This window comes from Tachyglossus aculeatus, chromosome 10 (assembly GCF_015852505.1).
Source record: "Tachyglossus aculeatus isolate mTacAcu1 chromosome 10, mTacAcu1.pri, whole genome shotgun sequence".
NCBI lineage: Eukaryota > Metazoa > Chordata > Mammalia > Monotremata > Tachyglossidae > Tachyglossus > Tachyglossus aculeatus.
Genome location: NC_052075.1, coordinates 36878789 through 36892920, shown reverse-complemented (window position 1 = coordinate 36892920; position 14132 = coordinate 36878789). Strand labels below are relative to the sequence as shown.

At 42.5% G+C, this 14132-nt stretch overlaps 1 protein-coding gene across 1 annotated transcript in view; it reads right to left on the bottom strand.

The window, feature by feature from the left end:
- Positions 1-13824, bottom strand: part of LOC119933057 (coiled-coil domain-containing protein 144A-like) — an 82543-nt gene extending 68719 nt beyond the window's left edge. Inside the window, exons 1-7 of the mRNA XM_038752283.1 lie at positions 13742-13824; positions 12902-13075; positions 11044-11150; positions 9601-9738; positions 6558-6688; positions 2891-2924; positions 1277-1349 (exon numbers count right to left, since the gene is read on the bottom strand). Coding sequence (XP_038608211.1) covers positions 1277-1349; positions 2891-2924; positions 6558-6688; positions 9601-9738; positions 11044-11150; positions 12902-13075; positions 13742-13747 — 663 coding nt within the window. The 5' untranslated portion in view covers positions 13748-13824. The remainder of the gene's footprint in view (positions 1-1276; positions 1350-2890; positions 2925-6557; positions 6689-9600; positions 9739-11043; positions 11151-12901; positions 13076-13741) is intronic.
- Between the last annotated feature and the right edge of the window lie 308 nt (positions 13825-14132).

Sequence of the window (14132 nt, the reverse complement as noted above, 5' to 3'; positions counted from 1 at the left end):
AAAATGATTTGTGTTAAAGTACATTGTATAGTGCTAGTGAATTCAAATTACAAATTACTCGTTGATTGTAAACTGTACTGAATTTAAGTCTATTGCATTTTCCCAAATGCTTAGTATGGTGCTCTGCCCAGGGTAAGTGCTCAATAAATACCATTGATTGACTGAGGCAATAGGAATGTTGTTAGGAAAATGATTAGAAAGGAAATGCTTAGTATGGTGCTCTGCCCAGGGTAAGTGCTCAATAAATACTATTGATTGAGGCAATAGGAATGTTGTTACGAAAATGATTAGAAAGGAACTAACTGAAACGCCGATTAGAAAATTCAAAAGTAGCGGCTTCCTGCCTTTTCGAGCATGTGAGGAAAAATGATCCATCCTAAGGTAAAAATCTGGAGGAAGAGCTGAGGCGTGCAGTGTGCGGGTTCTTTACGAGACAGTTCCCCATCGTTCACTTCAAAAAGGGCCTGTGAAAATGATGTACAACACTGCAGGGGGAGTGGAGTAACACAGGACAAAGAGCTGCCTGACCCTGGGTATAAATCTGCCTAACCCTGGAGTGTGCTCATCAACCAATGTAGTATTATCTTCATGAAACTCACTAGTGGGTGCCAACTGTCAACGTTAATGGAGTAAAGATTTTGAAGTCTGATCGAATGAGTTTAGCAATTCCATTTCCAAAATATTCTCAGTCTTTTTCTAAAATTTATAATCGGCTGCACTGGGATACAGTCCAGAAGCAATTCTCAGTAGACACTAAAGAAGTGATTTGCAGTGAAGCACACAGTGAAGCATGTTGCCTAGTGGATAGAGCACTGGCCTTGGGAATCAGAAGGACCAGGGTTCTAATCTCGTCTCTCCACTTGTCTGCTGTTTGACCTTGGGCAAGTAATTTAACTTCTCTGTGCTTCAGTTATCTTGTCCGTAAATAGGGGATTAAGACTGTGAGCCCTGTGTCAGAAAGGGACTGTGTCCAACCTCATTTGCTTGCATCCACCCCAGCATGTAGTACAGTGCCTGCGCAGATTAAGTGCTTAACTATTATATTGCTCCATCACACATCCCTAAAGACTTGGCAGAGTAAAGGCTTAACAAATACCATTAAAAAAAAGTACAGGATCACTAACGTGGGTATATTATTTGATATCATCTGTGATCCCGTCTGATTCAGGAATATTCAAAAATTACTGATACATTTTATTTTGAAATTGGTCCAAAAATATTTTTAAAATCCTGCAATTTAGGGCTAAAACATAATTTTTACAAAAAAGCACTCTACCTTTGTACTAAAATCCGATTCTTCTTCATCTGAGGGTGGCCAGGAGTCTGCAGGGCTGGGCTTATTAGAGGATCTAAATCAAAACATATTTAAATTAGCATACCCGTTCTCTAAACATAGTTTAATCCAACAACTGGTCAACAAAACTGGAAGAAGCCAAGTGCCCTCACCTGTCTGTTCCCTCCTTTCTCACAATCATCTCTTAATGCTTGAAACAAGCAGATGTCAAAATGAGGAGCAGGGAATAGAGTTCAGATAGGAACAAAAATAATGAGGGACCTCACCATCACAACCATACTCTCTCTATGCCCCACAGGGAAGGAGCAATGGGCCCTTTCTGCCCCAGACACTTTCCACCTGCCCGTCTGGCCAATTCCATCCAGAAAAAGCATGGTGCAGTGGACACAACGAGCATGAAAGTCAGAAGGACATGGGTTCTGATCCCGGCTCTCCACTTGTCTGAGGCGTGACCCTGGGCAAGTCACTTCACTTCTCTGTGCCTCAGTTACCTCATCTGTAAAATGGGATCGAGACTGTGAGCCCCACATGGGACAGGAACTGTGTCCCACCTGATTTGCTTCAATCCAGCCCAGTGTGGTGTTTCTCAAATACCACAATTATTATACTGCTCCATCATGCGTCTTTTAAGACCTGGCAGTGCATTCATTCATTCAAATGTACGTACTGAGCGCTTACCGTGTGCACAGCACTGTACTAAGCGCTCGGGAAGTACAAATCAGTTACTGAAGCTGTGGACAGAGCACAGGCCTGGGAGTCTGAAGGACCTGGGTTCGAATCCCAGCTCCGCCACTTGCCCGCTGTCTGTGTGACCTTGGGCAAATCGTTTCATTTCTCTGGGCCTCAGTTACCTCATCAACAAAATGAGGATTAATAATGTGAACACCATGTAGGACACGGGCTGTGTATCACCTTATTAGCTTGTATCTACTCCAGAGCTTAGTACAGTGCCTGGCAAATAGTAAAGTGCTAAACAAATACCACAAAAAGTGGGGAGGGGATTAAATTACTCTAGACACACCTCCAAAGGTCGGAAAGTTCTGTCTGCTCCCACCAAGGCAATTTGTGGTACATTACTGTACTACGGGTGAGGCAGAGGGGAGATATTCTTCTACTTACATCTAAACCTGGAAGGGCACCTGTCTCTGAGTTTATTCATTCAATCGTAATTACTGAGCGCTTACTGTATGCAGAGCACCGTTCTAAGTGCTTGGGAAGTATAAGTCAGCAACATATAGAGACGGTCCCTACCCAACAACGGGCTCACAGTCTAGAACAGTCCATCCTCCCTCTTCACAACAGGGAGAATTGAACTCATTAATCTTCTTTTCCTAAACTCCTGTTGAAAAGCTCACAGGACACTATAAACCCCAATATCACTTTAGTATTCTGCATGATAACTACTAACAGGCCTTGGGACAATTACACATGCCTTTTAAGAATTTCATCTAGACTGTAAGCTCACAGTGGGCAGGGAACATGTCTACCAACTCAACTGTATTGTACTCTCCCAAGCTCTTAGTATGGTGCTCTGTACGCCATAAGCACTCAATAGATATCATTGATGATTTGGGGGAAAATGAAAAAAAACCCTACCTGCTCAAAGATTCTGAGGAACTCTCATCCATGCCTGTGAAAAAGGTAAATTATAATGAAAGAGTAAAGCCAGAAATGTTATTAGTTTATGACTGACCACATAACAAAACTGACAAGTACACAGACATGACAACTTCAAAACCTAAGCAATTCACTCCATGTGAATGGCCGTGAATCAATAAACCAGTACTTAAGAAAAAATGCATAGAAGAGTTGGTGGCTGACCAGATTCATAAACATTGAGCAGTTAGGACAATCTGACTGGAGAATATAAAATCCAATTGATGAAACAAGTAAAACTGATTTTCCTTATGCACTCACTTCAAGGGAAAAAAATACTGAATTCAAGAAGGAGCTGGGTTTAACTCAAGAAGAAATTCTTCCCCCACAGTGACAGATTCAGTAGCCACTACATGGGAGTACTGGGCTCGAGTCCAATCAGTTGTACTGCCAAAAAGCTGGGTGGGCAATCAGTGGCCAAGGACGAGGGGAAATGGCTGAATTCCCACTGTGATGCCTGCTCTGCCACTCAGAAAGTGCTTTGCTTGTTGCATCCTTTCCCTTCTGAATGGACAATGACAAACCCTTTTGGCCAATAACCCAGTAGCCTATCGACAGGAAGCGGTTCTCCCTCTGGGTGTCCTAGGAGATCTGAGTCCTAATTCTGGTCTTGCCAATCATCTGCTGCATTACGTTGTGCAAATTATCCCCTCTCTGTGAGTCAGTTTCCTCATCTTTAAAATGAGGTTAGCAATACCTGTTCTCCCTCCCACTGTGAACCCCAAGATGCAGTGGGGACTGTCCATTTTGATTATCTTGCATTTATCCCAGTATTTGGCACAGTGCTTATCTCTATCTTAGTACACAGCGGAGCTCAGTAGGATACAGTTTAGCCAGTTACAATGAGTTCTAGTTTAATGAGTCCTGATTTCTAAACAATCGACTCTACCACATTCATTTGCATGGAAACCCCTGTAAAATGTTCAAAAAACATTTCAGGTTTTAAAAAGGATGCAAGACTATATATATATTTTTTACTGGCATATTATACTTGGAACATTGTCACAGTACTTAATTTCATATTACCTTACCTTACAATGTCCTGGTTCACAAAAACACTACATACAAGAAGTGAACATTACCTCACACTACAAAATGTCTTGACTCACAAAACCATTAAATACAAGAGGTGATAAAAAGATACTAAAACAATGCAAAAATAACTAATCTGAACAATCGCAGTCTTCTCCTTACTAAATACTTGCTCCTATTTCATCTAGATCCTACTTGATATATTAGAAAGCTTTTTTCACAGAATACCTTTCCCTGAATTTCCTGTTCTTGATGTTTCCTTGGGAGATCCCTGGATTTCTATATCCATTTAGGAAAAGGCATGGAAAGAACAGATGAAACGATTAAATCAGAACATAATCTGAAAACAAGCAGCCCCCTCCCAACCTTAAAAAGGCAAACAAAATCTACGACTTTTGAAAAGGTCTACTAATTTATCGATTATGAGAATGCCGAAAGAAAAAATGGAAAGCAGACCTTACTTTCCCGGTCACTGTATCTTGATTTGATCACTGAACCCTTACCCATGTTCTCCCTCTGCCTCTGACCCGAAACTCTCTCCCTCTTCACATACGACAGACCAGAATTCTCCTTGCCTTCAAAGCCTGTGTCATCTATGCACTTGATATTCACCCCACTTTCAGCCTCACAGTACTTATGTACACAGCCATAATTGATTTTAATGTCTGTCTCTCCCTCTAGATTGTAATTTCCATGTCTAGTAACTCTACTGCATGAGCCAAGGGCTTAGTCCAGTGCTCTGCACGCAGGAAGCAGTCGATAAGGACCACTGTATGACTGCTTGATTAACAAATACCAAGGTTATTATTACTGTTATTCTAAAGAGTCACACTGGCGGTACTCGCTAAACACTCAGAGACTTGGATTTGGATGTTTGCCTATGTTTTCACAACCTCTAGAAAATTCTTCCAACTCAACAGATTTTGAGCATCAAAGTTCTGTCGTCCACGAATTGCTGTACGCAGATGACTGAGCCCTAGATGCATATATCCAAGAAAACAGGCAAACGATTGTAGACCACTTGACTGAAAAAGCCAGGCATTTGTAGGCTTAGGATAAGTCTAAGCACTGTACTAAGCACTTGGGACAATACACTATAACAGAGCAGAAGCCATTTCAATAAGCCCAGCACATCCTTTGGGAGAACGATCAGTCAGAGGGTGGTAGCAGCAAAGTGTCAGAATCCAGACCAAACTACACTTGGACTTCATACGGGCACCAAATCTGACTCCTTCGGCAGTTTCCTCAGTGTTATTTTCAGGCTAAACTCAACCTCACACGGTAAAATGGAACTGACAAATGATGACGCTCTGGAACGAAGTGAATCTCCTAGCACTGAAGCTATGTATTGAGCTATTGCAGCTCAACACCGCTACACTTAAGTAGCCACGTGAGGGGAATGGGAAACAGCAGAATACTCAAAAAACTTCTGTAAGGCAAGCTGAACCTGGGAAACCAGACGCGAAGGAGAACAGAAGAGTCACTTTGAGGACACAGTAAAACAAAGACTCGGAAAATGCTGCATGCTAGGTGAAAACAAGGAGTCGATTGCTGAGGACAGACAAGCAGGGTATACTATGATCGAAAAAGGAATGGCTCTTTTTGAGCAAACGTTCTGTAAGGAACGAGAGGCGAGGAGGCAAAACAAAATGCAGCATCAGGCACTACAAACACAAAACAAGGGACAACCTTATGACAAACTGCGGCAAACACAATGGCTTTTTCAGTCACAGACCCGATCACGGGTAAATTTTACTATCATTGGCATTTTTCCTTCCTCAAATACCAAAAACCACTATGTGTATGTACGTGTGTCCGTATATATACATTTTATACACCCAATAAGGAGCTTAATAAATATCATCACTAATTCTACCTTATTAGCACTACTATTAGGTACTAAGGGTATGATGCCCCTCCAGAGAACGAAGATTTGTATTCATCACTAGGATAATTATCTGACCCCTCCTTCAGAACCTTAGGAGGCACAACTCCTCCAAGAAGCCTTCCCTGACTAAGCCTTCATTTCCTCTTCTCTGCATTGCCCTGACTTGCTCCCTTTATTCATCCCCCTCCCAGCCCCACAGCACTTATGTACACATGTGTAAGTTAATTTTTTAAATTAATGTCTGTCTCCCCCTCTAGACTTTAAGCTTATTATGCACAGGGAATGTGTCTGTTTATTGTTATACTGTATTCTCCCAAGCGCTTAATACACTGCTCTGCACACAGTAAGCACTCAATAAATATGACTGACTGACTTACCCACTCCATACTACCACAGTGCCATTAAAACCTGCAGAGGGTCTCACCCTCATCATAGACAAGGGAGGAAGCCTATTCTCTCCTACTTAGATTGTAAGCCCCATGTGAGACAGGGATTGTGACCAACCTGATAAATTTGTATCTACCCCAGCTACTAGAACAGTGCTTGACACAATAGTAAGCACTTAACAAATACCACTAAAAAAATGGCAGCACCACATTCATGACCTGAATTCTTCTTATACCAGAAAATCATACGGAACCAGCTAAAGTATGGTCAACAATTTCCTCAGGGTTATCGATATCATACCTTTTTTATCAGTAGCCGGTCCACCAAGTGTAAACCCACTCACAAAAGTTCTGTCTGGACTGTTGAATATTGATGATGAGCACTGCTTAGGATCTTTTTGTAGTGCATATTGAGATATTAGAAGACTATGACTAGAGAGAAAGAGAGAGAACAACAAATATTAACAACTAGAAATGACACAAACTGTACATTTATCTATTTTAATGGTATTTAAGTGCTTATTATTATTATTGTATTTGTGTTGTACTATGTGCCAAGCATTGTTCAATGCACTAGGGTAGGTACAAGTTAATAAGCTCAACAGAATCCCTGTCCCACTTGGGGCTCAAAGTCTAGGAATGTGTCAGCTACACTCTACAAAGCACTGGGATAGAAACGAGAAAATCAGGTTGGGCAGAGTCTCTGTCCCACATGGGTCTCACGGTCTTAAACTTCATTTTACAGATGACAGAACCGAGGCCCAGAGAAGTGAAATGACTTGTCCAAGGTCACACAGCAGACAGTTGGAGGAGCTGGGACTAGAACCCAGGTCCTCTGACACCCAGGTTTGTGCTCTTTCCACTAGACCACGCTGCTTCTCACTGGGTTCTTCAGCTAGCTACTATGGGACCTCCAGGCTCCCACTCCAAGAACCAGACGAGGGACTCCAATCAATCAATCGTATTTATTGAGTGCTTACTGTGTGCAGAGCACTGTACTAAGCGCTTGGGAAGTATAAGATGGCAACATATAGAGACAATCCCTACCCAACAGTGGGCTCACAGTAATTTGGGGGAGCCCTAACAGCTCTAATACATTCAGAGAAAGAACGCTGCACAAATCTGTGGTTGGGGACGGGGAGGGCTATGCCCCATGCCATCTTTAATAATAATAATAATTGTGGTATTTGCTAAGTGTTTACTATGTGCCAGGCACTGTACTAAGCGTTGGGGTGGATATGAGCAAATCAGGTTGGACACAGTCCCTGCCCACATGGGACTCACAGTCTTAATCCCCATTTTTACAAATGAGGTAACTGAGGCACAGAGAAGTGAAGTGACTTGCCCAAGGCCACATAGCAGACAGGTGGAGGAGTCAGGATTAGCACCCATGACCTTCTGATTCCCAAGCCCATGTTCTATGCACTATGCCATGTTGCTTTCCCTACACTGTGCTGCTTCCCCTACCATTTGTGCAAATTTGGGCAACGAAGATGGGGGCGGGAAGTGATAAGCAGGAAACATATTGCTGCTGAAACTCTCTAGGGATTCCACCTACCCAACCTGTTTCCCGGATGCAAAAAATAAAATTACTTAAAGAAATTCCAGTCTCCATTAGCCATTCCGTGGCTTTTGGTTTCCCCCAGGCCCTCCCTGTCCCACACACAATGCAATATTTGCTATTAAAATGATCCAATAATCCAGACCCCTTGCCACTGTGACCCTCAAAATCCCTTTCTGGTTGCCTGATGAAATATCACTGGATTAACATGCTTGCAAATAATAGGCTTCTTTCATCATTCCTTCCTTTTGATTCACCCTCCATACTTCAGCCTCCATACTCGCCACTATTTCTTCACACTAGAAATAAGCTCCTTAAGAACAAGGTTTGTGTCTAGTGACTGAATTATTCTCTCCCAAGAACTTAGTACAGGTTCCCGGAAATAGTAAGTAGGGGCTCAATAACAACCACTGATGGATGGATTCTTTCCTTTTCTTGGGGTTACAAGTTACAATAATCACTCTTTCCTTCTCAATAGCAAAGGACACTTGCCACAAACTGTTTTTTTTTTTCGTGTGTTGCCCTTCTGGCTTCCTAGAGGATGTGGAGGCAAACAGGGAAACAGGAAGATGGTCTGATGAGGCCAGGTTACTGTTTCTGGGAACCGTGTAAGTTCTCTGAAATAGGGGAACAAGCCAAGCTAAGCGAAACCACCTAACACAATCAATTAATCAATGACACTTGAGTACTTACTGTGTGCAGAGCATTGATCTGAGCACTCGTAAGAGAACAATACATAGTCGGCAGATATGTTCCCTTTCAGCTGACATTAATATGTGATCCAGAACTTAAGCTACCTCAGGCCAGCTCCAGTCTCTAGCACTGTTTTAAATGTGCCTTGAGGAGGTGAGTTAGAAAACAGTCCCAGGAGCTCGGTCATGCTGCTCAATGTTGGCAGAATGATCAAAACCTACAACAAGGCAGAAAACCTACCCCCATGACAAAACGGCTTTCTGCACTGGTGCAGGGGGAAGAGGGGGAGGGAATGCACCAAAGCACCTAGCACAGAGACAGAAATAATCCTCCACACAAAGCAATCCTTCAGAGAACATGGTTATCCTTCCTATTTCTCTGCCTTTGGGAGCAGAGGGCTACGGCATCCTGTTTGGTTGACTTCCAGTTCCTGTGTCAGTATCACTGTGGCCCACCATTTGCACAAAGAGAGAGTTTCTTCAGTGGAACCCTTCCCATGGATGTACAGATTTGCAGAGAGAAATGGCCAGGGTAGAGGACATCCATAAAGGAAGAAGACCTCCAGGAAGAGGAAGAGATTCCATGGAGAGGGCTGGTTGGGAATGGGAATTCTTTACAGAAATCAGAGAAAAGAAGATGGAAGGTGGGATAGAAAAACAAGTAAGAAAATGGGGAAGGGGGCTAAGGAACGAAACTAAAAGGAGATAGATAAAGGGAGAAAATAGGATTCCAGACACCAGAAAGGCAGAGAGGAACATTGAACAAAGAAAGGGATGGGAAAAAAAAAAGGAGAGCTGGGGGTGGGCGGTGGGGAGGGGACAGGGAGATTAGGGGTGCATATGGCAAAAACAGAAAAAAGACTCCAGAAAAATCTACCTGCAGCAGGGTTGGAGGTTTCTGGGAGCTGTCGGATCTCAAAGTGCCAAAGTTTACGGAAATAGTCTCAGAACATAGCTTTGTGAGTTCTACTTTTGTGTCCTTGAGTAGGTACCCAAAACAGCTCAATGAAAACCTCAGAATAAAGGGAAGGAAAGCAGATTTTTGAATTGGCTCATGAAAGGATCACTACAGTTTCCAGGATCTTACTTACGCATGAAAACCACTAAAAGTAGCATGGTTCTCTGCTGTCCATCCTTGATCATCCTCAAGGCTTGTGTCGGCATTGTACTCGAGGAGAAGTTTGATCATACCAGTCTGTTCACCCTTGGCAGCAAGAATTAGGGCTGTTCTAGGATAACAAAGAGAAAAATTCACTCAATTATTTTAGAGAAAGTATTTCTTTGCGAAGAATGTAATCTAAGATTTATGCTTCCAGAACACCCACACATAAACACATACAAAATGACTAGAAGGCTCATCATTCCCTAGAAAGACTCAATCGTTAGTCTTTACAGAGTTCCTACCATGTTCAGAGCATTGTGTTAAGCATTTAGGACGGTTCAATTGTGGTGGAAGATGTAATTCCCACCCTCCAAGAATTTACAATCTAATGGGACTCGGGCACTGAGGGGGCAGTATCTATCAGCGAATATTCTAAAGGATAATTTGGGAAGAAATTTGTGTGTGTGAGGGGAGGGGGGAAATGACATAGGTTAAAATGCCCATGAGTCAGGACTTGTTTCAAAAGCAGAGAACTCAAAGTTGAATTGAGGGTACAGGTTTACTACCAAGTACATGTAAGCCTGGAGCACATCAAAGTACCACTGGGCAGGTGGGTGGCTACATCTGTTTATTGTTGTATTGTACTCTCCCAAGCGCTTAATACAGTGCTCCATACACACTAAGTGCTTAATAAATATGACTGACTGAATGCTGGCAGCAGATCTGGGGCTCAGGCCGAGAGGACTGAGGCGACGAGAGTGGGCCGTTCTGATCGTTTTCCTGAAGTTGTCGGGCCCGCCTCGGGTCTGTCAGCAACAGACTGTGTGACCTTAGGAAAGTTACTTCACTTCGCAGTGCCTCAGTTACCTCATCTGTACAATGGGGATTGAGACTGTGAACCTCATTATAGGACAGGGACCGGTGTCCATCCTGATTGCCTTGTATCTACCCCAAAGCTTAGTCAGTTCCTGGCTCACAGTAAGCACTTAACAAATGCCATTATCATTATTATCATTATTATTATTATCAATCAATCAATCAATAGTATTTATTAAGCGCTTACTGTGTGCAGAGCACTGTGCTATGCGCTTGGGAAGTACAAGTCGGAAACACATAGAGACAGTCCCTACCCAACAGCGGGCTCACAGTCTAGAAGGGGGAGACAGAGAACAAAATGAAACATACTAACAAAATAAAATAAATAGAACAGATATGTACAAGCAAGATAAATAAATAAATAAATAAATAAATAGATAGATAGATAGATAGATAGATAAATAAATAAATAAATAGAATAATAAATATGTACAAACATATATACATATATATATATATACATATATATATAATATATATATTAGCAACCTCCTGCTACCTCTGCTGAGTTTCTAAAGATTCTCGCAAAAGATTCTTAACTTCAGGAAATACAAACCTTTTAAAGTTATCCCGGGTATTCACATCTGCTCCTTTCTTAAGGAGGAACTCCACCATTTCTTGGTGATTTTGAATAACAGCCAGCAAAAGTGGTGTGTATCCGTCCTGCAAAAAGTTTTAAAAAGTCACCTTGGAAATTACATAGCATCTCGCTCAGGAACCAAACGCCACTCGAACATTTAATGAACTATAGATGGTCAAAAAATAAGGTTGGAATTAAGAAATAAGTCTTCACAAACTACCCGAGAGCTTGTCCTGTGTAACTATCATAACTGGGTACCATTATTAATAATTGCTTCCTTAATGGGCTCTGTGCTCTGATATTAAGGGATTCCTTTCAGAATATGAAACTCAATTTCAAAACCCACTCAATCACGAGCAATTTTCCTGAGACACAAGCACAATGATCAACATTTATTTGATATTGATCAAGTTGATCAGTATCAATATCAAGATCAATATCATTGATCTTGATATTGGGAAGCAGCGTGGCTTAGTGGAAAGAGCCCGGGCTAGAGAGTCAGAGGTCGTGGGTTCTAATCCCAGCTCTGCCACTTGTCAGCTGTGTGACTTTGGGGAAGTCACTTCACTTCTCTGTGTCTCAGTTACCTCATCTGCAAAATGGAGATTAAGCCTGTGAGCCCCACGTGGGACAACCTGATCACCTTGCATCCCCCCCACGTCCCCCAGCATTTAGAACAGTATTTGGAACAAGCACTTAATAAATACTATTATTATTACTGGTGACCTATCCATTCACTGCTGCAGTGAGACAAGTGCTTCATCTAAGACAGATCTTTGGACATCCTACTTAAAGATTGTGAGCCCGATGTGGTACAGGGAATGTGTCCAAACTGATTAATTTAAATCTACGCCGCAGTTTAGTACACGATACATAGTAAGCATGTGACAAATACCATAAAAATAGCATGTAAATAGCACGATTCTACTTCCCAAGAAGTGTAGGCTAGTGGAAAGAGCATGGGCCCAAGAGTCAGAGGACCTGGGTTCTAATCCCCGCTCCATCACTTGTCTGCTGTGTGACCTTGGGCAAGTCACTTCTTTGTGCCTGTTACCTCTTCTGTAAAATGCAGATTAATACTGTGAACCCCATGTGGGACATGGGCAGTGTCCAACCCTTAGCTTATACTTTCTCCAGCACTTGGTACAGTGCCTGGCACCTAGTAAGTCCTTAACAAATAGCATAATAAAAAAAAAGAAAAAATGTCTGTGCTTCAGTTCCTGCATCTGTAAAACAGGGATTCAATACCCGTTCTCCCTTCCACTTAAGCCCCATGGGGGACAAGGACTGAATCCAACCTGATTATCTGGTATCTACCTCAGCACTTGGTACTCAGTCAGTCATAATTATTGAGTGCTTACTGTGTGCAGAGTACTAAGTGCTTGGGAGAGTACGATATAACAATAAATAGACACATTCCCTGCCCACAAAGGCCTTACAGGCTTTCGGCATGTAGTAATAGCTTTCTAAATACCACAATTTAATCATTATTTTATTATTGCTGTTATTATTATTATTATCTGAAGGGTGTTTACACTACCAAAGCATCTAGAATGCCCATACTAAACACGGCTTTCTCAAACCAGGGCCACTGGCAGGGAGGTTCAGAGCAGCTGAATGGCTGACAGACAAAACATCTGCTTCCAAAGACACACTTAAATCAGGGTCACTGATCCCTAACCCGCGGATGGCTTGGAAATGTGAACAGAAGCTTTAAGAGGTGGGAGAGCCTTCCGTTTACCAAAGTCAGAGAACTGTCGGTCAACGTGACGAGGCAGAAACCTACATTTCTGTGAACAGAATGGAGGAGACTCTGTACAAGAAAGCAAACTACCTGGTTTTGCACATCAATATGAGCTCGGTGTTCAAGCAGGTGGCCTGCTAAAGATACATTCGGAATCAAGGCAGCATAGTGAAGGGCAGTGTTGCGCTTGGCATCCATAAGGTTAGGGTCTGCATCGTGATCTAGCAGGATAATTGCACACTGCTCCTTCTGGCATTCTATTGCCTACAAATCAAACCAACAGAATTAGATTCTACATTAAGTAAGCCCAGACTAGTTCAAAAGACAGTACGAGAGATCAAAAAGAGATATTTCTAGTCATCTGTCGTGCTGGAAAGGAACTGCCCCTGAAGGTCCCTATAGACAACAGTCCCAGCTATCTTATTAATCGATTGTTGCCAATTTGTACTTCCCAAGCGCTTAGTACAGTGCTCTGCACATATTAAGCGCTCAATAAATACGACTGATGATGATGATGATGATGATTGAACAGTCGTACGTATTGAGCTCTTGTTGTGGGCAGAGCCCTGTTCTAAGAGTTTGGGAGAATACAATATAGCAGACTCGGTAAACATATTCCCTGCATGGGCCTGGATTGTGATCCCAGCTCTGCCTCTTGTCTGCTCTGTGACCTTGGGTAAAGTCCTTTCATTTCTCGGTGCCTCAGTTACCTCATCTGTACAATGGAGCTTCAGATTGTGAGCCCCATGTGGGACGTGGACTGTGTCCCACCTGATTAGCTCCAGAGCTTAGTACTAAGCGCTTAGTACACAGTAAGCACTTCAAAATCTTTTTTTGAAAAAACGGGAGCTTATGGTGTAGAGGGGGAATACAAGTGAGGGACAGCAAAAAGTGATACATATACATTTCATGCAGACTCACGGTACATACCTTCATCAAGGGAGATTGGTTATCATTGTCAAAGAGGTTTAGTTTGCATTTATTTTCAACTAAGAGACTCACAACTTCTGGAAATCCCCTGGCACAGGCAAGGTGCAATGGTGTCCTATAAAATGCAGCAAAAGTTTGACAACATGTTAAGGGAACCAAAATCAAACAAGTTAACTCATTTTTAAACAAAAGGCAAATCATTCTTTGGCCCACAACCCAGATCATCTGAAATGAGTTTCTCAGCGGTGTCGGATGGCTCCTGTGTCCCCTGCGTTGTTGCCGTAATAATAAATAATAATAATAATGGCATCTGTTAAGTGCTTACTATGTGCCAAGCATGCCGTAGGGTTCTGTGGACGGAAGCCGGTCGGAGAAGCCGGTCAGAGCCGCC